Genomic DNA, 22,503 nt, shown 5'->3' on the forward strand with positions numbered 1-22,503 from the left:
CTGAGTCATTACAGTGCCCTCCACCAAATATGAGCAAAGAAGGCTGTGAAAAAACTGTCTTTATTGTTTTGTATTTTCTTCAAAAAATTCACAAAAATACTCTGCTCTCTTGGATATCAAACAATTGCAAACAAAACACAAGTTTATATATATAAAAAAAAAACTCTTTGTTAAATATATGTGTGCCCCAATTATTGGCACCCCTATGAATTCATATGAGAAAAATATATTTGAAGTATATTCCCATTGATATTTTACATTTTTGTTAGTACACCTGGGCAACTAGGAACTGGAAATTGTTCAACCATGACCTCCTGTTTCACAGGGGTATAAATATGAGGTAAGACAGGCCATATTCCCTTACTCATTCATAACAATGGGTAAGAGCAAGGAATATAGCTGTGACGTGCGGTTGTTGAGCTTCTCACAATGGGAAGTGGCTATAAGAAAATAACACAAGCATTGAAAATGCACATTTCCACCATCTGGGAAATAATTAAGAAGTTCCAATCAACTGGAAATGTTGGGAATCAACCTGGAATTGGATGTGTGTCTATATCGTCTCAGCGCACTGTGAAGAGGATGGTTCGAGTGGACAAAAAATCTCCAAGGATCACAGCTGGAGAATTGCAGAAGTCAACTGCATCTTGGGGTCAGAAAGTCTCCAAAACTACAATCCGAAGTCACCTACATCACCACAAGTTGTTTGGAAGGGTTTCAAGAAAAAAAAAGCCTCTTAAAAAAGCTGTTATCTTGGCAAAGGGAGGTAGCACAAAGTATTGACTAAAAGGGTATGAATAATTGTTGCAAACCTATATTTAATAAATATATTTTTTGTAAGCCCGTGTTTTGTTTGCAATTGTTTGCTATCCAAGAGAGCAGAGTATTTTTGTGAATTATTTTAACAAAAGATCAAAAGATAAAACACTAAAGACAATTTTCACAGCCTTCTTTGCTCATATTTACCAAGGGTGCCAATATTAGTAGAGGGCACTGTATCTACTGAGTGTTGCTTTGTACAACCACAGACAGAGGCACGGTGCAGAAAGTCATTGTTCTTCCTCGAGATGATCTACAGACTGAGGAACTAGTTCTGGAGGAAGTGGAGGTCTTTAGAGTGAGTAATCCCCTCTATCTCTTTGTAACTATCTTATTTTAAATGCTAGCATTACAGAAAAGATAATAATAACATTATTACTTCATACTGTAGGTTCCAACACCAATAACCACAATGAAGATTTCTCCAAAACGAGTAAGTATACATTTTCTTGTTAAAAAAAAATGTGATACTGAAAGATTTCTGAAGATGAACTTTGTTTAGTTGATTTTATAAGTTCAAATTAACCCATTTTATGTTCGCTGTAAATACAGTGTAAATTTTTTTACCCTGGCTGAGCACTGAAAAAAAACACTTATCTCAGTTTCAGTGAATGGCCGTAGTTAGTTTGAGTTCATAGGGTAGGATATAAATTCACTTTGTAATCATCACAAGAAGACACGGATAAGATATTGGTGGAGTTGGAACAGAGACAAAAACACAAAAAAACAGGAATCTATCACAAAGATTCTGTGACAGTAAACAACTAGTGTGTGGTCTGATTTCTACAGCAACAACTGTATGTGAGTTCAGCAGTGGGAGTGACTCACCTGGCATTACACAGATGTGATGTGTACGGAGAGGGGTGTGCAGACTGCTGCCTCGCCCGGGACCCTTACTGTGCCTGGGACGGCAAGTCCTGCTCTCGCTACTCCACCAACCACAAGAGGTGTGTGTGTGTGTGTGTGTGTGTGTGTGTGTGTGTGTGTATGCAGAAAATGGGAGGATCACTAGAAGTGATGGACTGCAGCTCAAATTTCTTTACTACAATGTTATCTGCCCGAGTTTTTTTTATTGTTTAAATTAAATTACCTGTGCTCTCAAAACAGCCTCAGTTCTTTGCGGCATAGATTCCAGAAGATTCCACACACAAGATGTTGGAAACATTTCTTTGAGATTCTGGTCCATGTTGACATGATTGCATCGTGCATTTCCTGCAGATTTCTCAGGTGCGCTTTCATGCTGCGAATCTCCCGTTCTACCACATCCCAAAGGTTTTCTATTGGATTCAGATCCGGTGGCTGGATCACTGGACTGGAGAAGGCCACTGAAGAACATTGAACTCGTTGTCATGTTCATGAAACCAATTTGAGACAACTTTTGCTTTGTGACGTGGTGCATTATCATGCTGGAAGTAACCATTAGTAGATGGGTAAATTGTGTCCATGAAAGGATGCAGATGGTCAGCAACAATATTTGAATAGACAGTGGCATTCAAGCGATAATTGATTGGTATTAACAGGCCCAAAGTGTGCCAAGAAAAGCTTGGACTGTTGACACAGTTGGGCAGGTTGGGTCCATGGAGTCATATTGTTGGTGCCAAATTCTGACCCTACCATCTGCGTGCCTCAGCAGAATCAAGATTCATCAGACCAGTCTATGCTTTTGTCAGCCTCAGCTTTCTGTTCTTGGCTGATAGAGGTGGAACCTGATGTGGTCTTTTGCTGTTATAACCCATCCGCCTCTAGGTTCAACGTGTTGTGCATTCTGAGATTCTGAGCTTTTCTTCTCACCACAGAGTGGTTAACTGAGTTACTGTAGCCTTTTTGCCAGCTCAAACCAGTCTGGCCATTCTCCACTGACCTCTCTCATCAACAAGGCTTTTCCATGCACACTCACTGGATGTTGTTTCTGTATTGCACCATTCTGAGTAAACCCTAGAGACTGTCGTGTGTGAAAATCCCAGGAGACCAGCAGTTATAGAAATACTCAAAACAGTCCGTCTGGCACCATCAATCATGCCACGGTCAAAATCACTGAGATCACAATTTCTCCACATTCTGATGGTGGATGTGAACATTAACCGAAGCTGCTGGACGATACCCGCATGATTTTATGCAATGCACTGCCGCCACATGATTGGCTGATTAGATAATTGCATGAATGAGTAGGTGTACAAATTGCTCAGTGAGTGTATTTTAGTTGTTTTCCATAATGCATACAGCTTTACTTTATTAATAAACAGTTTGTATTCATTTCCAAACATCTTTTTAGTTTCAGTTTTACTCTAATACATACAATTTTATCATCACTGAACGTTAAATAATGCCATTTTGGGATGCTCAGCATCTCAGACTTGTCCAGTTATGAAAGAGATTCTGACTATGTATGGCATTGATGCTCTGATTTTCTAGGCGCAGTCGAAGGCAAGATGTGAAGTACGGCAACCCGATTAGACAGTGCAGAGGATACAACTCCAATGGTGAGAAATGGATTATAAGCAGTAGTGTGATTTACATAATGTAACAATGGTGTAAAAATGTAACTGCTCTTACATTCTGGGTTCTGCTGAGCTTTTGTTTTGTTTTGTTTTATTTCCCAGCCAATAGAAACACTCTGGAGGCGGTGCAGTATGGAGTGGAGGGAAGCACAGCGTTCCTGGAGTGCCAGGCCAGGTCTCCTCATGTGTCCATCAAATGGCATTTTCAGAAGGAGAACAGTGACAGGAGACGAGAGGTTTGTAGCTTTTCCCATCACACATCACTGCTTTAACATGCTTACATTTACTTAGTGCCCATTTTATATGGTTATAATTAGTCACACGCTTGTGAAGGATTTTGGTACCTTCCAACTTCCAAAGTCAGAGTTTTGTGTCCTGCATTTGTCCCATGCATGGTCAACATGCTCCCATGACCAAAAACTACACACTCCACTTCACACCTACACACTCCACAAGGGCTAATGCTTGTAGCTTTTCCTTCAACACAATTTGTATGATATTCCTCAAAAATCACACACTCATCAAAAATCATATACATTTGACATAAATGCGGGTGATGTTTTATGCTGGGTTTCATACAATACCTTTTATTAGTGTCTTTTATTACTTTAATTGGACAAAATATGTTAGGCAGAGTGGATTCATGCACACTTTACTGTACTTTACACTTTACTGTACTTTACAATGTTACACTTTACTGTACTTTACACTTTGTTGTACTTTACACTTTACTGTACTTTACGCTTTACTGTACTTTACTATGTTACACTTTACTCTACTTTACGCTTTATTGTACTTTACTACGTTACATTTTACTGTACTTTATGCTTTACTGTACTTTACGCTTTACTGTACTTTACTACGTTACAGTTTACTGTACTTTACTATGTTACACTTTACTGTACTTTACTGTTACACTTTACTGTACTTTACTACTATACGCTTTACTGTACTTTACTACGTTACACTACTGTACTTTACTATGTTACACTGTACTGTACTTTACTACTTTACGCTTTACTGTACTTTACTACGTTACACTTTACTTTACGCTTTACTGTACTTTACTATGTTATACTTTACTGTACTTTACTACTTTACGCTTTACTGTACTTTACTATGTTACACTTTACTGTACTTTACTACGTTACACTTTACTGTACTTTACTATGTTACACTTTACTGTACTTTACTACTTTACGCTTTACTGTACTTTACTATGTTACACTTTACTCTACGCTTTACTGTACTTTACTATGTTACATTTTACTGTACTTTACGCTTTACTGTACTTTACGCTTTACTGTACTTTACTACATTACAGTTTACTGTACTTTACTGTTACACTTTACTGTACTTTACTACTTTACGCTTTACTGTACTTTACTACGTTACACTACTGTACTTTACTATGTTACACTGTACTGTACTTTACGCTTTACTGTACTTTACTACGTTACACTTTACTTTATGCTTTACTGTACTTTACTATGTTATACTTTACTGTACTTTACTACTTTACGCTTTACTGTACTTTACTACGTTACACTTTACTGTACTTTACTACGTTACACTTTACTGTACTTTACTGTTACACTTTACTGTACTTTACTACTTTACGCTTTACTGTACTTTACTGTTACACTTTACTGTACTTTACTACTTTACGCTTTACTGTACTTTACTGTTACACTTTACTGTACTTTACTGTGTTACACTTTACTGTACTTTACTACTTTACGCTTTACTGTACTTTACTATGTTACACTTTACTGTACTTTACACTTTACTGTACTTTACTACTTTACACTTTACTGTACTCATCTAGGGAGCTAGATCAAGTTTATTATAAGTAAATTTATTACAAGGTCTTTTTTATATAATGGCAAGGTTTTTGTATTATATTACAGGACAGGGCTTTTCTATTATTAGTTGTATTGAATTGATATATTTACATTGAAATATCTTTAATTTAATATATACTGTAAATTTTCTTATTATTATTGACTGAGTAACAAGAGCATGAGTAATTTAGTTTTATCACCCGATTGAGTATCACCTAAAAAAGTGCTTGATGTAGTTTTTAACATGTGAAAGCACTCTATTCTGTCAAAAATTAGCAGAATTCCGACCACCTTGCAACCACTTTCCATAGGATTAGACCCAAGATATGCACTGGTGGTTGGATTAAAACCTCTAGTGTGATCACAGCTAAATAGTGTTTTAATGTCAAAAGGAGTTAATTATTATTATTATTACTATTGTTGTTATTATTATATTGATATGTCTACTCTTTGTTTCTATCAGATTCGTTCAGATGGGCGTGTGTTGCACACAGATCAGGGCCTGCTTTTGCGCTCCCTGCAGCTCTCAGATGCCGGCACCTACCAGTGCACAGCCACAGAGAAGAACTTCAAGCACACACTGGTCAAGCTGCAGTTGCTTGTGCTCTCAGTACGCACTGTCAACAGCATCCAAATGGAGACCGGAGCCTCTATACCTGCCATGCCCGCTGTTCCCCTACAGACCAGTGCCTGGACACCCAGTGCTGAGCAGTATAAAGACTTGCTGACCATCCTGAGCCAGCCTGAGATGGGCTTAATCAACCAGTACTGCCAGGACTACTGGCAAATCGCTGAGCATGACAAGAAAGACCCGTATGAACCGAAAGAGCAGCGCAAACCGCGTAACCGGAGACACCACGAGACCCAGAGGAGCTCAGCTGAGACACGAGGAGGAGGCTGAGGAGGCCGGAACAGACACAGAGACACATAAAGTACATGCATCCACAAGACTCAAGCAAAAACTCCAACCCGCTGAAACACATCACACATGAAAATAAGTTAAACTACAGCGTGACCGATGGACTTAATGGACACATTAGAGCAGCGAGAGTAGGCAGTATTTATTGTAGTTTGTACATAGTTAGACTCTGTGGATATCTTTGTACTAAGAGCACAAAAAGAGAGAAAAACAAACAGTTTTGTGTATATGATTCTTCTGTGCAGATATTTTATTATTGTTATTCTTCGTATAGCATATTTATTATAGTGTTCTTGTCCTAATGAACTGTGTGATTGTATTACTGGAAAGGCGAAAGCACAGTTACATGCTGTATATACTGAGTGGATAAATACTCATGGCACCTCATTTATAGGTGATCCTAATAGGCCACCAGGTAATATACAATAAGACATTAGCTGTAGCACCAGTGGTTTTACTTACCAAGCAGTTTCCATGGTTACGAGCTGTATTCCTAATCAGTCACACTTTGTTTGCTTTAGCTCCTGTTAGGTAACGGGCCACATTACACTTAGTCCAACGTCCAACATGGGCCAGATGGAAAAAAAGTTAGTTTGTTAGACCAATAACACATGAACAGCACCTCTTAAAGGTGTTTATTCTATCAGCATTTATCTGAAAGTTGCATTGTGAATACACAAATGAACGGAACATGTAACTCCTACAAACCTGATCAACAAATTGCAATTCATTACAAAAAATTTTCCAGATTATGGTTTTTCCATACAGTGGCATGCATAAGTATTCACCCCCTGGAACTTTTCCACTTTCTGTATTGTTACAACCTGGAACTGAAATAGACTTAATTGCTATTATATGTCCAATTTTAGCATGCTGACGAAGCGTTACAAATCATTGTGTCAGTGGCTAGCACATTTTTTCAGTAGCTGAGTTGAGCCCTGAGATTATGACTCTATTTTCGCCCTCTAATGGAAAACACCTGACTACATTTTTCAGTTATGGTTCACAAGACGATCTTGCTTTAGAGCACAGATTCGAAATTCATTTACTTGGCCTGAGTACAACCTTTATCGACACCCCTGCTTTAGCTATACTTGTAAATGTTTGAACATTTACATAGTCGAGCATAATTATAATAATAACTGTCTGAATACTTAGCTGATGAAAGAATATTCATACAGTCATTACCTGACTGGGATAACACTGTGTACAGTGCATCAGAATCATCCCAGCTCTACGCAGGAAGTTTAAAACATCAGCTTTATGTCTTTGTAATGGTCTTGATCTTCCATGTCTATATGACTACATGTGCAAAATTCTTCTGTAAGTCACTAGTTCTGGTTCTAACCCAAAAGCACATCCCACATAGTAACTATATGCTCTTACTCATGTTAACACATTATTTGTAAATAGTACATACAATTATTGCACGCACAAGAACTTAGTACACAAAGTTACAGAATGCATAGGATTCAAATCAGGACGTTTTTTGTTTGGAGTTTTTTTTTTTTTTTTTTTTTCTAAATTAAATGCATATTAAAACTGTATGTGATAACCTTGTACATCTTTATAACAGAGGAATCAAGCAACACACTTTTAACCACCTGATCCGGTCATTTAAACTGTCGTCCCAGAGTTTTAGGAGAATTGTTCTCATTTTTTGCATGAAATGTTTTTGTACTGTACAGCTTTATTAGTTACAACCCAGTTATGTTGTTGTGTAGATGTTTATGGATGGTCTTTTATGTAAGAATCACTTTATGTGAAAACCACAAAGGAACATAGAGACTGATTTAAAGGAACAGAGAATTACTTCATGCACAAATCAAGCTGTTAGGAAGCTTCGTGGACTTCACTCTCATGTCTCCCTTGCCTGTCTTGTGGAATTGCTTGACATGTGGTAAAGCAGGCTGCTTCAAATGACAGTTGTACAATATCGGGGGTTCTATTTGTAATACATTATATACCACTGTGGTTTGTCTTTCATTTTGTCTTTTCTAATATTTCCTGTGTATAAAATATTATTGGAAATCGATGTTCTTCAAAGTTAATGTTATGGTACTGACTTTACTGTGCTTTTTTTTTTTCTTCTTTTATTGTTGTTGTTGACTAAATAAAGTTCTATATTTTATAACAAAACCTTATAACACACAATTTGTATATACACAGTTATGTCCGTTTCTGTTAGATTTCATTTCTAATAATAATGTGTTAATATCTATTTGATCATATAAACAAGAAACAAGTTTCAAACACAATTTCAGCCATTTTCTTTGCATAATTACTTAAGAGGTGTTGAGATATGATACTCACCTGACATGTTAGACACGTTCAACATGCTTGTAGGTTAAAGGTATTTTCATTTTCATTATACTGCAGGCCAAAAAAAAAAAAAAAAAACATTAAAAGGAACTTTCTTAACATTAAAAGGAATTTTCTCATAAAATGCTATGCCAAAACAGCACATCTATTCCACAAGTAGAACTCAGTTTGAATATATTTAATATTGCTTCATGTTGATGCTTTATTTTCCCAATATATACTGGGGGCAGGGGTAGACTTGGCACTAGGCAACTTGGAAGCCAAAAGCCCCCTAAATTCCAAATATATATATATATATAGAGAGAGAGAGAGAGAGAGAGAGAGAGAGAGAGAGAGAGAGAATTATTTTTTTTAACTATTAATGCTAAATAATGAATATTTAAATTTAAATATAAGGTATGCTGAAATGAGGGCCCCATTCCTATATTTTGCCTAGGGTACCCAAATCACTAAATCTGCCCCTGACTGAGAGTTTTGTAATGTGCAAAGAAAATTCTCAAATATCACAATTATGCCATTTTTAAATGCTCTTAGCCTGGCCCCAAATTTTAAAAAATAATATTTACAGTTCTCAAATGTTTTATTTGAAATAATAATTGTGTTTTATAAAATAATAATAATAATAATAAAATAAATAAATAAATACAAATTTTTAAAAAAGAAAGAAAAACCTCGTATTTTAAGTATCGGTATTTGAAACGAAACGAAGATTACACCGCCATCTTGTGGTCGTGTTTGCTCAGTGCATGCAGTTTTAAAATAATTAGTTGCTGATCACAAGACAGGACCATTTAAGGCTGGAGAACACTTGTAGAAGGATCATGGTCCATGAAGAATCGTTTAAGGTATTTAACCTTTTAAAGATATTGCAAAAGTCGGGGTCTAAAAGTAAAAGTCAGGAGTAGGGGGACAAAAAATCTCCTATCCATTCAAATATACCCTACACCATACCCTAGACCAGGGGTTCTCAAACCTGTCCTGGAGGACCCCCAGCACTGCACATTTTGTATGTCTCCCTTATCTGACACCCAATTCAGGTCTTGCAGTCTGTACTAAAGAGTTGATGAGTTGAATCAGGTGTGTTTGATGAAGGAGACATACAACATGACCTCCAGGACAGGTTTGAGAAGCATTTCCCTAAAACATACCGTACATGCTTCTGTGAAACCACACAAACATGTCTTACAAACCTACCAGCTGAACTTCATCCTGGTTACACTAGAAAGTTCAGGTTTTGTTTATCCATTCATTGTTTTGTTTAGTGTTATGTTCAGGCTCATTCAAACTGGTATAAACAGTCAGTCCCTAACCAGTCGTTATTTAATTTTTCTTGATCAACATATTCTGACTATTTGGGGGGGGGGGACACACACAAAAACACACACACACACAAACCCAACAACAAAAAAAAACCTTCGTTTTTTTAAGATTCGGGATTTGAAACGAAAGGAGTTTGCAGCGCCATCTTGTGGTCGTGTTTGCTCAGTGCATGCAGTTTTAAAATAATTGGCTGCTGATCACAAGACTGGACCATTTAAGGCATTTTTGCTAAATAAATAAATAAATAAATAAATAAATAATCATTCAAAAATGAAAACCTAGGCTACCTAGTGAAAAGCTTTTACTGCAAAAAACAGGAAGTAATGCAACATTCAAAATTCCTGCTTACGTGATGCTGCTGAAACGAAAGAGAAAATAAGCGCTTGTTTTCTGACAGCTCTTTCACTGAAAACACAACTGAGGAAATCTTCCACAACCATGGCGCATGTTGACATAGACGAGGGCTTATATTCACGGCAGCTGTGAGTATTAAACAATCTTATTCACATTACATCAACACCTTTATGAAGAAAGGTTTGACTAACTGTTAACGTCCGTGTTGAAAAATCGAATCAGGTGATTCACGAATCGGTTCTTTCCGAACGAGTCTTAGAATGTGGAAGTGCACATCAAAGCCACAAAGTGATCATCTTTCACTCAAAAGCCTGACAATAATGATTATCATGTTTGATCAAGTGATTTTAATACATTTAATGAAGTTGAGTAACTGGGACTGGTTAAAGCAGCTGCTGTTATCTGATCTGAGGTCAGCTGAATGGTGTAATTGCTCATTCTGATCCATCTACAGGTATGTCCTGGGCCATGATGCAATGCGACATATGGGAGAGGCAAATGTCCTTATTTGTGGGATGAAAGGTCTCGGGGTGGAGGTGGCCAAGAACGTAATTCTGGCTGGAGTTGGTTCAGTGACCATCCAGGACACTGGGCCGACCGAATGGAGCGACCTGTCCTCTCAGGTACTGAAAGTCTGTAGTCAAGATTGTAATCTAAGAACACCCTTGCTGAAAAAAATAGAGAGAGAGAAAAGCTCATATAACTTTTTAATGGTTTTAATGGATATAAAGGGAGTTGTATTGGTTTTAATGGTCCCTGTGGGTCTCTACTGGTAATTTGTGCCTTCTATTAGTGGCATGTTATGTCTAATGGATACCATTAAGGACCAATAATGGTAATGGTTTTATTATTTAGCCGATGGTTTGTAATGGTATTTGTAGTGGAAACCATTAGACTTTCTGTGATGGTTTCTATTGGGTTTTTTTTTTCCAGCAGGGCAGGAAAACAGTCCAGAGACTAGCTAGAGTGTGTTTGAGTGATTATATGTAGAAGTTAAAAAAATTTTTTGAAGTAGTGCATGTCTGAGTATATATACACCCTTTCTTTGTTTCTAGTTGCTTTAACTGCATTTTTGTTTTCTTTGATTCTTTGAAGTTTTACCTAAAAGAGAGTGACCTGGGGAAGAACCGAGCAATTTGTTCTGAAAAATATCTTGCCCGCTTGAATAGCCATGTTCGACTTTCCACCCATACTGAAACGCTAAATAAGGAGTTTCTGTACAACTTCCAGGTAGATGTGATCTTACTTTTACTCTGATTTATGGGAATTTACCATATAGTGCAACAGACAAGGGGATTAGTATTGCAGATGTCAGAGAGCTCCAGACTTGTGTAATTAGGTGTTTTAGCTGTAATTTTTGTTCCACTGTTTCTTCTCAAATACATTATAACACCACTGAGACAGTCACAACCTTTAGCAGTGCCACGAGAAGAACAGCAAATTGCAATTAAACTAAAATGGCCATCAGGGAGACTTGAATTACTAGGCCTCTACAGAAGAATTCAATATGCATAACTAATGTGGCTGAGGAAACAAAAATTGTTTTAGTTCATTATAGTGGCCATACAAAAACCTTGACTTGTACATATAAGCATAATTAACAAGTGATAAAATTGCAGTCATCTACATCTAAATTCTGTCCAAAATGATTTTAGGTGGTGGTTCTCACAGATTCATCATTTGAAGAGCAGCTTTCAGTGGCTGGATTCTGCCACTCCAACAACATCAAATATATTTTGGCTGACACCAAAGGACTTTGTGGGTAAGGATAATAGTATTATATAGACATTCAGCAAAAAAAGACTGTATTTTAAAGGTAATTTTGTCAAATCCAAATAAGCTTCACAGATCTTTATTGGAAAGGGTTTAAACAATGTTTTTCATGATTGTTCAATGAATCATAAACAGTTATTGCTTATGCACCTGTGGAAGAGGCGGTAGGCAATTAAGGTCACAGTTACAATAACTTAGGGCAGCGGTTCCCAAACTTTTCCAGGGCAAGGCCCCCCAAATGGCATTAACATTTGACCGAGGCCCCCCTTTTGCAAGAAAAAACATTACAAATACAGACTTCTGAATATATCCCCCTTTTTTTATTAATAATTACATCTTGCATCTTTACATTACATTAGGAATTATATAAAAATATATATATAAATATATAAATATATACACCAAATTGTTGAGGCCCCCCGGGCGCCCCCTGGCAGACCCCAAGGGGGCCACGGGACCCACTTTGAAAACCACTGACTTAGGACACTAAAGAGACCTTTCTACTGACTCTGAAAAACACCAGGAGAAAGATGTCTAGAGTTCCTGCTCACCTGCGTGAACATGCCATAGACCTGCTGCAGGGAGGCAATAGGACTGCAGATGTGTCCAGAGCAATAAACTGTAATGTCTGTAATGTAAGACGCCTAAGACGGTGCTACATTGAGACAGGAAGGACAGATGATCGTCCTTGCACTGGACAATTACATGTAACCGCGTGTCCCTGAAGACATGATCGAGAACTTGCATATGCCTTGGTGGAACATCTCATAGCAAGACCTGACAAATCTGCTGCAGTCCATGAAGATGAGATGCACTGTAGTACTTAAAGATGCAGATACTGACTGTTACTTTTAATATTAACCAACCCCCCCCCCTTGTTCAGTAACTCATTATTCCATTTCTGTCCCTCAAATGTCTGTGAAATTTGTTCAGTTTATGTCTCATTTGTTGAATGTTTTTATCTTAATACATAAGCATATGCAAATATAAGCAGTTGAATTTGAGAGGATGTTTCTTTTTTTATATATGAGTATACATATATATTATAAGATGAATGTGCTGAATTTATAAGAGTTCTTGTTTATTGCTTAATTGTAGACAGTTGTTCTGTGACTTTGGAGAAAAGTTTCTGGTCAAAGACATTGATGGGGAACCGCCAAGTGTGTCCATGATTGCCAGTGTCTCCAAGGTAAAGGTCCAGTACATTCTTTTATCTGCAGTGACTCTACCATATCTAAACCTGAACCTTATATGAGTTCTTAGACGTAACTGAAAGTCAAAACATGAATTACAATGTGTCTATTGTTCCTTTAAGGCAGCAGGAGTGTACATGGAGTGTACAACCCTTGGCATTTTTCCTGTTTTGTTGCATTACAACCTGTAATTTAAATGGAGTTGTATTTGGATTTCATGTAATGGACATACACAAAATAGTCCAAATTGGTGAAGTGAAATGTAAAATTAAATTGAAGTGAAATACTAAAAAATTTAACATGGAAAAGTGGTGCATCCATATGAATTCATCCCCTTTGCTATGAAGCCCCTAAATAAAATCTGGTGCAACCAATTACCTTCAGAAGTCACATAATAAGTTTAATAACGTCCACCTGTGTGCAATCTAAGTGTCACATGATCTCAGTATGTATACACCTGTTCTGAAAAGCCCCAGAGTCTGCAACACCACTATGCAAAGGAGCACCACCAAGCAAGCAGCACCATGAAGACCAAGGAGCTCTCCAAACAGGTCAAGGACAAAGTTGTGGAGAAGTACAGATCAGGGTTGGGTTATAAAAAAAATATCCAAAACTTTGAACATTAAACGCAGCACCCTTAACTCCATTATTAAAAAATGGAAAGAATATGGCACCACAACAAACCTGACAAGAGAGGGCGGCCCACCAAAACTGACAGACCAGGCAAAGACAGCATTGATCAGAGAGGCAACAAAGAGACCGAAGATAACCCTGAAGGAGCTGCAAAGCTCCACACCAGAGATTGTAGTATCTGTCCATAGGACCACATTAAGCTGTACATGCCACAGAGCTGGGCTTTACGGGAGCGTGGCCAGAAAAAAAAAAAAATAAGCAAACACATTTGCTGTTCTCCAAAAGGCATGTGGGAGACTCCCCAAACATATGGCAGAAGGTACTCTGGTCAGATGATACTAAAATTGAGGTTTTTGGACATCAAGGAAAATGCTGTGTCTGGCACAAACCCAGCACTTCTCATCACCGTGAGAACAACATCCCCACAGTGAAGCATGGTGGTGGCAGTATCATGTTGTGGGGATGTTTTTTATCGGTAGGGACTGGGAAACTGCTCAGAAATCAAGGAAAGCTGGATTGCACTAAATAAAGAGAAATTCTTGAGGGAAACCTGTTTCAGTCTTCCAGAGATTTGAGCCTGGGATGGAGGTTTAACTTCCAGCAGGACAATAACCCTAAGCATACTGCTAAAGCAACACTCGAGTGGTTTAAGGGGAAACATTTAAATCCCAGAGCACAGACCTCAATCCAATTGAGAATATGTGGTATGTCATAAAGATTGCTGTACACCAGCAGAGCCCAGCCAACTTGAAGGAGCTTATGCAGTTTTGCCTTGAAGAATGGGCAAAAATCCCAGTGGCTAGATGTGCCAAGCTTATAGAGACGTACCCCAAGAGACTTGCAACTGTAATTGCTGCAAAAGGTGGCTCAAATCCATTTTAATTCCAGGTTGTAAGGCAACCAAATAAGAAAAATGCCAATGGGGGTGAATACTTTTGAAAATCACTTTAGGTGTACAGTTGGCGACTAGGGGGGAAAAATCTCCTATCCATTCAAATATACACTACAACATACCCTAGTACATACCCTGCATGATTCTGTGAAATCACACGAATATGTCTGCCAGCTGAACTTTGTCCTGGTTACACTAGGAAGTTCGGTATATTTTTATCCATTTATAGTTATGTTTAGTGTTATGTTCCAGCTCATTGCAACTGGTACAGTTGCTTTATAGAAAATTAATCAACACTTTCTGACCAATCATAATCCAGACTATAACTGTGCTGTGGTATAATGTTATAGTATAAATGCACTGTAATTATATATACAGCATAGTCAAATAATAAAATTGACAAGTAATTCTGTTTCAGCATTTAATCATTAATATTGATGTGTATGCAGTATAAAGCAGGGATGCAAAACAGCCTGATAGTTTGGGCTGGCCCATAAGGAGATATCCCACGTATTGGAAAAACCTTATAGTACACTTCCTGATTTATCCACTCTGTCTTTTATTGACACTAGGTGCAGTTCCTAGTTTATCCGCTAGAGGTCATTTCTTGCCAATGTTTGGCACGGTTTCCCATTCACATAGGCTAGCATTGTGCTTTGGAATATTTCTTTGTCCAATAAACGTAAGGTGATTCTAAATGCAGAGCGTAAATAAACCACAAAATGTTTAATTATCTCCCAGCAAGTGGCTGTGTCCAAACAAGTTAACATTCGCCCTCATGGTTTATATATATATATATATATATATATATATATATATATATATATATATATATAAAAAATATATATATATAGAGAGAGAGAGAGAGAGAGAGAGAGACAAGGTCAATCTCATTGACATCAACGCCATACTGTATTCTGAAGGGGAGCTCATTAAAACATGCATGTTGAAAGCAGCTGAACTGGTATGCCCTGACAAGCAGCAGGCTTTTGCTAATATAAGTTTGTCGAGACAAACTGCAGTGGACAGAGTCACAGACTTGGCAGGAGACTTGAATGAGAGAGTAAATTCTTTCAATTGTCATCGTACAGTTTGTTGATTCTGTCATTTCAACGACAGACACAACTACTTCTAGCGATATTTTTTGCTTGCTTGGTTGGATCCTTAAACAGGCTAGGTTTGGACTGGGCTCATGCTGTGAGTCTGGCCATTGATGGCGCTCCCTCCATATGTGGAAGGAAAGCAGGTGTTGTTGCCAAATTCAAGAAAAATGGTCCAGTCATGTGCTGGCAATTGTTCATCAAGAGTAGCTATGTAGCAAATCACTTAAAGTGGACAATGTCATGATTGTGGTTATCAAAACAGTGAATTTTATCCATGTGAAAGGACTGTACCACCATCAGTTCGATGCCTTACTGAGTGAGCATAACGTTAGCCATAGCTTAGCCTACCACGCAGAGGTGAGGTGGTTAAGCTGAGTTGGTACGGAAGCGTTTTTGTTTTATTTGTTTGTTTGTTTTTATGAACTGTAAATGAAAATTGGACTGTTCATGAATCAAAAAGGAAAAACAGGACTTGGTTTCAGGACTTGACATTTATAGTGGACATCACCAAACATTTGAATGCTCTCAACACTAAACTGCAAGGTCGAGATAAATATGTGTCAGAGTACTACGATAACATTCATGTTTTAACAGAATATGTGGGAGACGCAAGTTGCTGAAAGCAATCCTGTGCATTTCCCCTGTCTGAGAGACACAATTAGCGAACGTGGCAGTGGAATCATGGCTCAGCACAAGGTCAAAATATCAAGACTGAAGACTGAATTTTGGCAGCATTTTCAAGTACTGATTAAACCTGACCCGAAAAACACGAGGTTTACCTCATCGTTCACTACTAACCTGTCTGATACGCCATCAAACTGAATTTGATTGAATTCTGTGTTGAAAAAGAAATTTGCCAGTGTAGGCCTGGAAAAAATTTTTTTTAAGTATTGGGTCAAAGTACCCACAACTGAAAGCCTTTTCCTCGTTGATTCTTTGCATGTTTGCACGTACCTACATTTGTGAGCAGGCTTTTTCAACATAAATAAATCAAAACTGAGACACAAACACCCTGAAATGACACCCTGAAAGTCGCCATGAATGAAAGTCTCACTCCTGATATTGCTGAGCTGATTAAGGCTTAAAAGTCGAGTAGCTGAAACCTGAGTCTCCCACATTGCACATGACTTGACTACACTATGATTTGTGTTACTCTGAGACCTTTTATTCTTTTTCTCAACCAGCATGAACATGTGTCAGTAAGAGGTTATATCAATTTCTTGTCAGTTTGTTTTTATTGTTATAAATTTACAACACTGCAGACCATAGCAAATGCCAACTTAGATCAGTTTATTTGCACTAAGTTTAGTTATAAATGTATAAAATTAATTAGGCACATATAATTATTGAAAAGTGTTTGGATGTATTGGTGCGGCCACTTTAACATGAGATTTTGGCCAACGTAGGTCCATCCTTAAATGGGTTTTCCACGCCGGGTATAAAGTCATGCCTTTGTCCTGTGCAGGGAAATCCTGGTATAGTGACATGCACAGATGACCAGGGCACCTTCACCGATGGCATGCGTGTTGTCTTCTCTGGGGTTCAGGGCATGACCGAGCTCAACAGCTGTGGGCCTACTGAAATCAAAGTGATAGGTGAGTAATATATAACAGGAATTGGAATTATTGTTCTAATACTACAAGTGATAAAGAGCTATGAAAATGAAAGATGAAGCCAATCGTTTACATAAAATAAGGGCAGGATTATATAGCTGTGCCTCTCATTTGCTTTTTAGACAGCTACTCCTTCAGTATTTGTGACACTTCAAATTTCTCTGAATATGAGAAGTGTGGAGTGGCAACTGAAGTCAAAGAAACGAAGACACTTAGTTTTGTGAGTTTGTTACAATAACACATCAGAGCCATATAATAATATCTGAGTTACAGTATTTATACAATAAAATCTCATATACTGAATGTATGTGTATGTTTTGGACGTGTCAGATACCGCTAGATGCTGCTGTGGAGGAAGTGATGCGAGATACTGAGCTGCTGGTGCTCACTAATTTTGGGAAAGTTCAGAGAGCTCGGTCTCTTCACCTGGGCTTTCGAGCACTGCAGGAGTTCAAACAGAAATACAGTCGACTGCCCAAACCCAGGAACCAGGTCAGTAACGGACAACCATTCAGTATGCTCAGTATGTTTTACAAACGTCTTTTTTATCAAATTAAATTTGGAAAAGTTGGGGCAGGAGAGAATAATACATCAGTTTCAGAACTGGATTATTATTGCTGTAAGCATATGCCAATTGCTTTTTCATATCACAATAATTGCCAAATCTTTCATTATGGTTTGTGTGTTTCTTGAGTTGGGCAGTATTTTACTGCTAATGTCGTGCATGAAATTGGCCAAAATAAGGCTGCTCATGTAAAAGTACTGCCTAAGAACTGTGTGTACTAGGTTAAGTCAAGCATTTGCCTCCTGGCTGAAATACAGGGGTAATGACAATTTTGAACTATTCATTATAACAACACCAAATGTGTTTTGATGATATTGATGTATTGGATATCCAATATGATAGACAGAGAGGGTATAGAATTACAGCTACATCAGTGTTGGCATGCTTTTATTATGTGTTGTTTTCTTAATCAGGAGGATGCTGAGCTACTGCTTGCCATGGTGAAGCAGCACAGTGCAGCAGCACAATTTGACAAGTTTGATGAGGAAGTCGTGAGGAAACTGTCTCTTTGTGCCAGGGGCAATTTGGCTCCCATCAATGCTTTCATTGGAGGACTGGCTGCCCAGGAGGTGATGAAGGTGAGAAAGATCAAGGCAATCATGTGCAGTGAAAAACTGATGGTATCTGAAAAGGTTGAAAACTGTTAATGCTGATTATGGGTGTTGCTCAGGCTTGCAGTGGTAAGTTCACTCCGCTCAAACAATGGCTCTACTTTGATGCTCTGGAGTGCCTTCCTGATCAGGAGGACAATGACAAAGGACTGACAGAAGAAGAATGTGCTCCAGTAAGCAATATTTCACTTTCTAATTCACATTGCTGAGGCCTGATATACCTCAGTAACCTATTGTGATCAGCTACCCATGGACATTGTTACCCTTATGGAAAATTTCACACACAGTTGTGATCAAAATTATTCAACCCCCATTGCAAATCAGGTTTATTGTCAAAATTTACAGGTTTTTTGCTGTTTGCAATGAACAAATTAAACAAAAGCAATTGAAATAGCTCAACACAACGAATGCTTCAAATGGTTTCCCCAAATTCAACCTAAAATGCAACTTATAATGACTTCTCCAGTCTCAAAATTATTCACCCCCTTCATGGCAAACATCTTTAGTACTTAGTAGAGCACCGTTTTGTTATGACCTGCTGCAAACGAGATGCATAGCCAGACACCAGCTTCTGGCAGCGTTCCTGAGGAATCTTAGCCCATTCCTCATGAGCAATGGCCTCCAGTTCAGTAGTATTCTTGGGTTTGCATGCTGTAACCGCCTTCTTCAAATCCCACCAGAGATTTTCTATGGGGTTCAAGTCAGGTGACTGTGATAAGCCCTGTAGAATCTTTCAGGACTTCTTCTGCAACCAAGCCTTGGAGGAATTTAAAGTATGCTTGTCCTGTTGGAAGGTCCAATGACAGCCAAGCTTCAGCTTAATCACAGACAGCATGACGTTTTCTCCTAGGATTTCCTGATACTTCAATGAATCCATTTGGCCTTGCACACGCTGCAGGTTTCCAGTGCAAAACAGCCCCAGAGCATCACCGAGCCTCCACCATGTGAACTATGCTTCCAGCGGTGGCTCTAGGAACATTCAGTGCCTTTGCTATCTTTTTGTATCCTGTTCCTTGTTTGTGAAGGGCACTGATCTCTTCTCTTAACTTTTTAGACCATTCTTTTGACTTAGCCATATTTCTAACATCCAGTCAAACTTGACACTCAACAAACTCCTAGCCAGTTCAGGTATTTCATGTGTTCCAGCTTAAGTACACCTGGTGCAACTAATGAAGCCCTTGATTGCAGATTCTATTCAGGGGATTGAATAATTTTGAGACTGGAGAAGTCATTATAAGTTGCATTTTCAGTTGAATTTGGGGAAACCATTTGAATTGATTTGTTGAAAGTCTTTCAATTTTGACAATAAACCTGTCACGTAAAGTAGGTGCAGGACAGAAGCAAGTGCAGGTATGGTAGTTTAATCAATCAAAGTCCAAAGGATAAGGCAGAAATCAATACACAAAGACAGGCAGAGGTCGGGCGATCAGGCAAAACTAGACAGGGCAAAGGATCGAGGTCAACAGAGTAAACAGAGGTCAATGATCAGAAAAGCAAACACAATATAAGGCTTGGACATACGACAGAGACTAGGCAACTGAATGTAATATTTCACAAAGTCCTTGTGTAGAACCAGTCTCTTATGTGTGTGGTGTGAATGCTGTGAATTGGATGCAGCAGTGCGTGATTAGAGTGAATTTGAGTGTTCTGGGAATTGCAGTCCATGGTGGCCATGTTTGTAGACCCACGTGCAGGATGGGAAATGTAGTCACTGGTTTGCTGTGATATGACAAAACCTGATCTGCAATGGGGGTTGAATAATTTTTATTACAACTATATTTTATATTTGATGAAATTAATATGTGAAAAAAACATGTGAAAGTGCATTTTAACATGTTATGTCCTGAAACTGAAACGGTGTACATGTAATCAAGTGAACACATGACGACAACATCTGAGTAATATGTGATAAATAAAACATCCGAATGATGTCCTACATCCGAATGATGTGAAAAAAAATCACACGTGAACATAGATGAATCATGTGGGGAAAAACACACACACATACTACATCTGAAAAGTCCATATGCGAAAATATGTGAAACAGGTGAAGTGTTGAAGAAAAATTATGTGTTAATCAGCGTGACTTTTCTATAAGGATATCTACAAAATGTGACATGAAATAAAGGTTTCATTTGTGGTTTTTTAAAATCATGTGCATGGTAAGGCTGATGGGATTTGATATGATATTGTCTCTGTTATCTCCTTCACAGAGAAACACTCGCTATGATGGTCAGATTGCTGTGTTCGGCTCTGATTTCCAAGAGAAACTGAAGAAACAGAGATATTTTCTAGTGAGTGTTGTTCCTCCTTTTCACCAAAAGAGAGCACCTTACAGTTACCTTACAGTAACGTAGTCAAGAGTGTGATTCACTCAACATTTCCTGTTGAACACTCAGCATACACCGATCAGCCATAACATTATAATCAATGTCTAATATTGTGTAGGTCCCCCTTGTGCTACCAAAACAGCTCTGACCCATTGAGGCATGGACTCCACAAGACCTCTGAAGTGCGCTGTGGTATCTGGCACCAAGACCTTAGCAGCAGATCTTTTATGTCCTGTAAGTTGCGAAGTTGGGCCTCCATAGATCAGGCTTGTTTGTCCAGCACATCCAACAGACGCTCGATCAGATTGAGATCTGGGAAATGTCGAGGCCATGTCAACACCTTGAACTCTTTGTCATGTTCCTCAGGTTATTTCTGAATAGTTTTTGTAGTGTGGCAGGGCGCATTATCCTGCTGAACGAGGCCACTGCCATTAGGGAATACCATGAAGGAGTGTACTTGTTCTGCAGCAATGTTTAGGTAGGTGGTACGTGTCAAAGTAACATCCACATGAACGCCAGGATGCAAGTTTTCCCAGTAGAACATTGCCCAGAGCATCACACCTTCTTCCCATCACCTTCTTCCCATAGTGCATCCTGGTGCCATCTCTTCCCCAGGTAATGATGTACATGCACCCAGCCGTCCACATGATGTAAAAGAAAACGAACGTGATTCATCAGACCGGGCCACCTTCTTTCATTGCTCCATGGCCCAGTTCTGATACTCACATGCCCATTGTAGACGCTTTCAGTGGTGCACATCGGTCAGCATGGGGAACACCCCACAAGACCTGCTGTTTAGGAGATGCTCTGATCCAGTTGTCCAGCCATCACAGTTTGGCCCATGTCAAAGTTGCTCTGATCCTTGCAGTTGCCAATTTTTCCTGCTTTCAATACATCAACTTTGAGAACTGAACGTTCGCTTGACAGGTGCCATTATAACAAGATAATCAATGTTATTCACTTCACCTGTCAGGGGTTTTAATGTTATGGTTGATCTGTGTATACTTCCATTACGACACTCAGACCTTGCTCAGAATTTAAATTATGATATGATTATATTAAGTACGTAATACATAAGTGGCACATTCGCCTCACACCTCCAGGGTCGGGGGTTCGATTCCCACCGTGGCCCTGTCTGTGCAGAGTTTGCATGTTCTCCCCGTACTCCGGGTACTCCGGTTTCCTCCCCCAGTCCAAAGACATGCATGGTAGGCTGATTGGCATGTCCAAAGTGTCCGTAGTGTATGAATGCGTGTGTGAGTGTGTATGTGATTGTGCCCTGCGATGGATTGGCACCCTGTCCAGGGTGTACCCCGCCTTGTGCCCCATGCTCCCTGGGATAGGCTCCAGGTTCCCCCGTGACCCTTAAGAGGATATGCAGTAGAAGATGGATGGATGGATGGATGGATGGAATACCTAAGTACATATACATATTGAGTAAAATAAGTAGTAAGTAAAGTACATATTGAAACATACAATGTATCACATTTTAGGAATTTAAAGTTAAAAGTAATTGAAAGTGGAATTAAGTACAAATAAATTTTAAAAACTTTTTTATCATTTATATACTTTTATATGAAATGATAAGTTAAAATAAAAAAAAGTTGAAGTGTTATGTTGTTATTTTGACTTGATTTGGAGTTATCTTGTTACTCTGACATATAATCTATAAGTATTTGAACTTAATATTTTACACCCCACTATCTATCAATAA

General features: G+C 38.5%; 2 protein-coding genes across 3 annotated transcripts in view; both read left to right on the forward strand.

The window, feature by feature from the left end:
* Nucleotides 1-8,489, forward strand: part of sema3fa (sema domain, immunoglobulin domain (Ig), short basic domain, secreted, (semaphorin) 3Fa) — a 59,187-nt gene extending 50,698 nt beyond the window's left edge. For both annotated transcript variants that reach the window (XM_053636041.1, XM_053636042.1), the window contains 6 exons: nucleotides 1,029-1,117; nucleotides 1,211-1,252; nucleotides 1,609-1,766; nucleotides 3,232-3,299; nucleotides 3,420-3,553; nucleotides 5,625-8,489. In XM_053636041.1, the coding sequence (XP_053492016.1) occupies nucleotides 1,029-1,117; nucleotides 1,211-1,252; nucleotides 1,609-1,766; nucleotides 3,232-3,299; nucleotides 3,420-3,553; nucleotides 5,625-6,062 (929 nt within the window). In that variant the 3' untranslated portion in view covers nucleotides 6,063-8,489. The remainder of the gene's footprint in view (nucleotides 1-1,028; nucleotides 1,118-1,210; nucleotides 1,253-1,608; nucleotides 1,767-3,231; nucleotides 3,300-3,419; nucleotides 3,554-5,624) is intronic.
* A 1,544-nt stretch (nucleotides 8,490-10,033) lies between these two features.
* uba7 (ubiquitin-like modifier activating enzyme 7) overlaps nucleotides 10,034-22,503 on the forward strand; it is a 50,189-nt gene continuing 37,719 nt past the window's right edge. Inside the window, exons 1-11 of the mRNA XM_053636256.1 lie at nucleotides 10,034-10,204; nucleotides 10,531-10,699; nucleotides 11,172-11,306; nucleotides 11,732-11,838; nucleotides 12,948-13,038; nucleotides 17,136-17,265; nucleotides 17,406-17,503; nucleotides 17,614-17,775; nucleotides 18,262-18,426; nucleotides 18,519-18,632; nucleotides 20,673-20,753. Coding sequence (XP_053492231.1) covers nucleotides 10,161-10,204; nucleotides 10,531-10,699; nucleotides 11,172-11,306; nucleotides 11,732-11,838; nucleotides 12,948-13,038; nucleotides 17,136-17,265; nucleotides 17,406-17,503; nucleotides 17,614-17,775; nucleotides 18,262-18,426; nucleotides 18,519-18,632; nucleotides 20,673-20,753 — 1,296 coding nt within the window. The 5' untranslated portion in view covers nucleotides 10,034-10,160. The remainder of the gene's footprint in view (nucleotides 10,205-10,530; nucleotides 10,700-11,171; nucleotides 11,307-11,731; nucleotides 11,839-12,947; nucleotides 13,039-17,135; nucleotides 17,266-17,405; nucleotides 17,504-17,613; nucleotides 17,776-18,261; nucleotides 18,427-18,518; nucleotides 18,633-20,672; nucleotides 20,754-22,503) is intronic.

Source organism: Ictalurus furcatus, chromosome 11, assembly GCF_023375685.1.
Source record: "Ictalurus furcatus strain D&B chromosome 11, Billie_1.0, whole genome shotgun sequence".
NCBI lineage: Eukaryota > Metazoa > Chordata > Actinopteri > Siluriformes > Ictaluridae > Ictalurus > Ictalurus furcatus.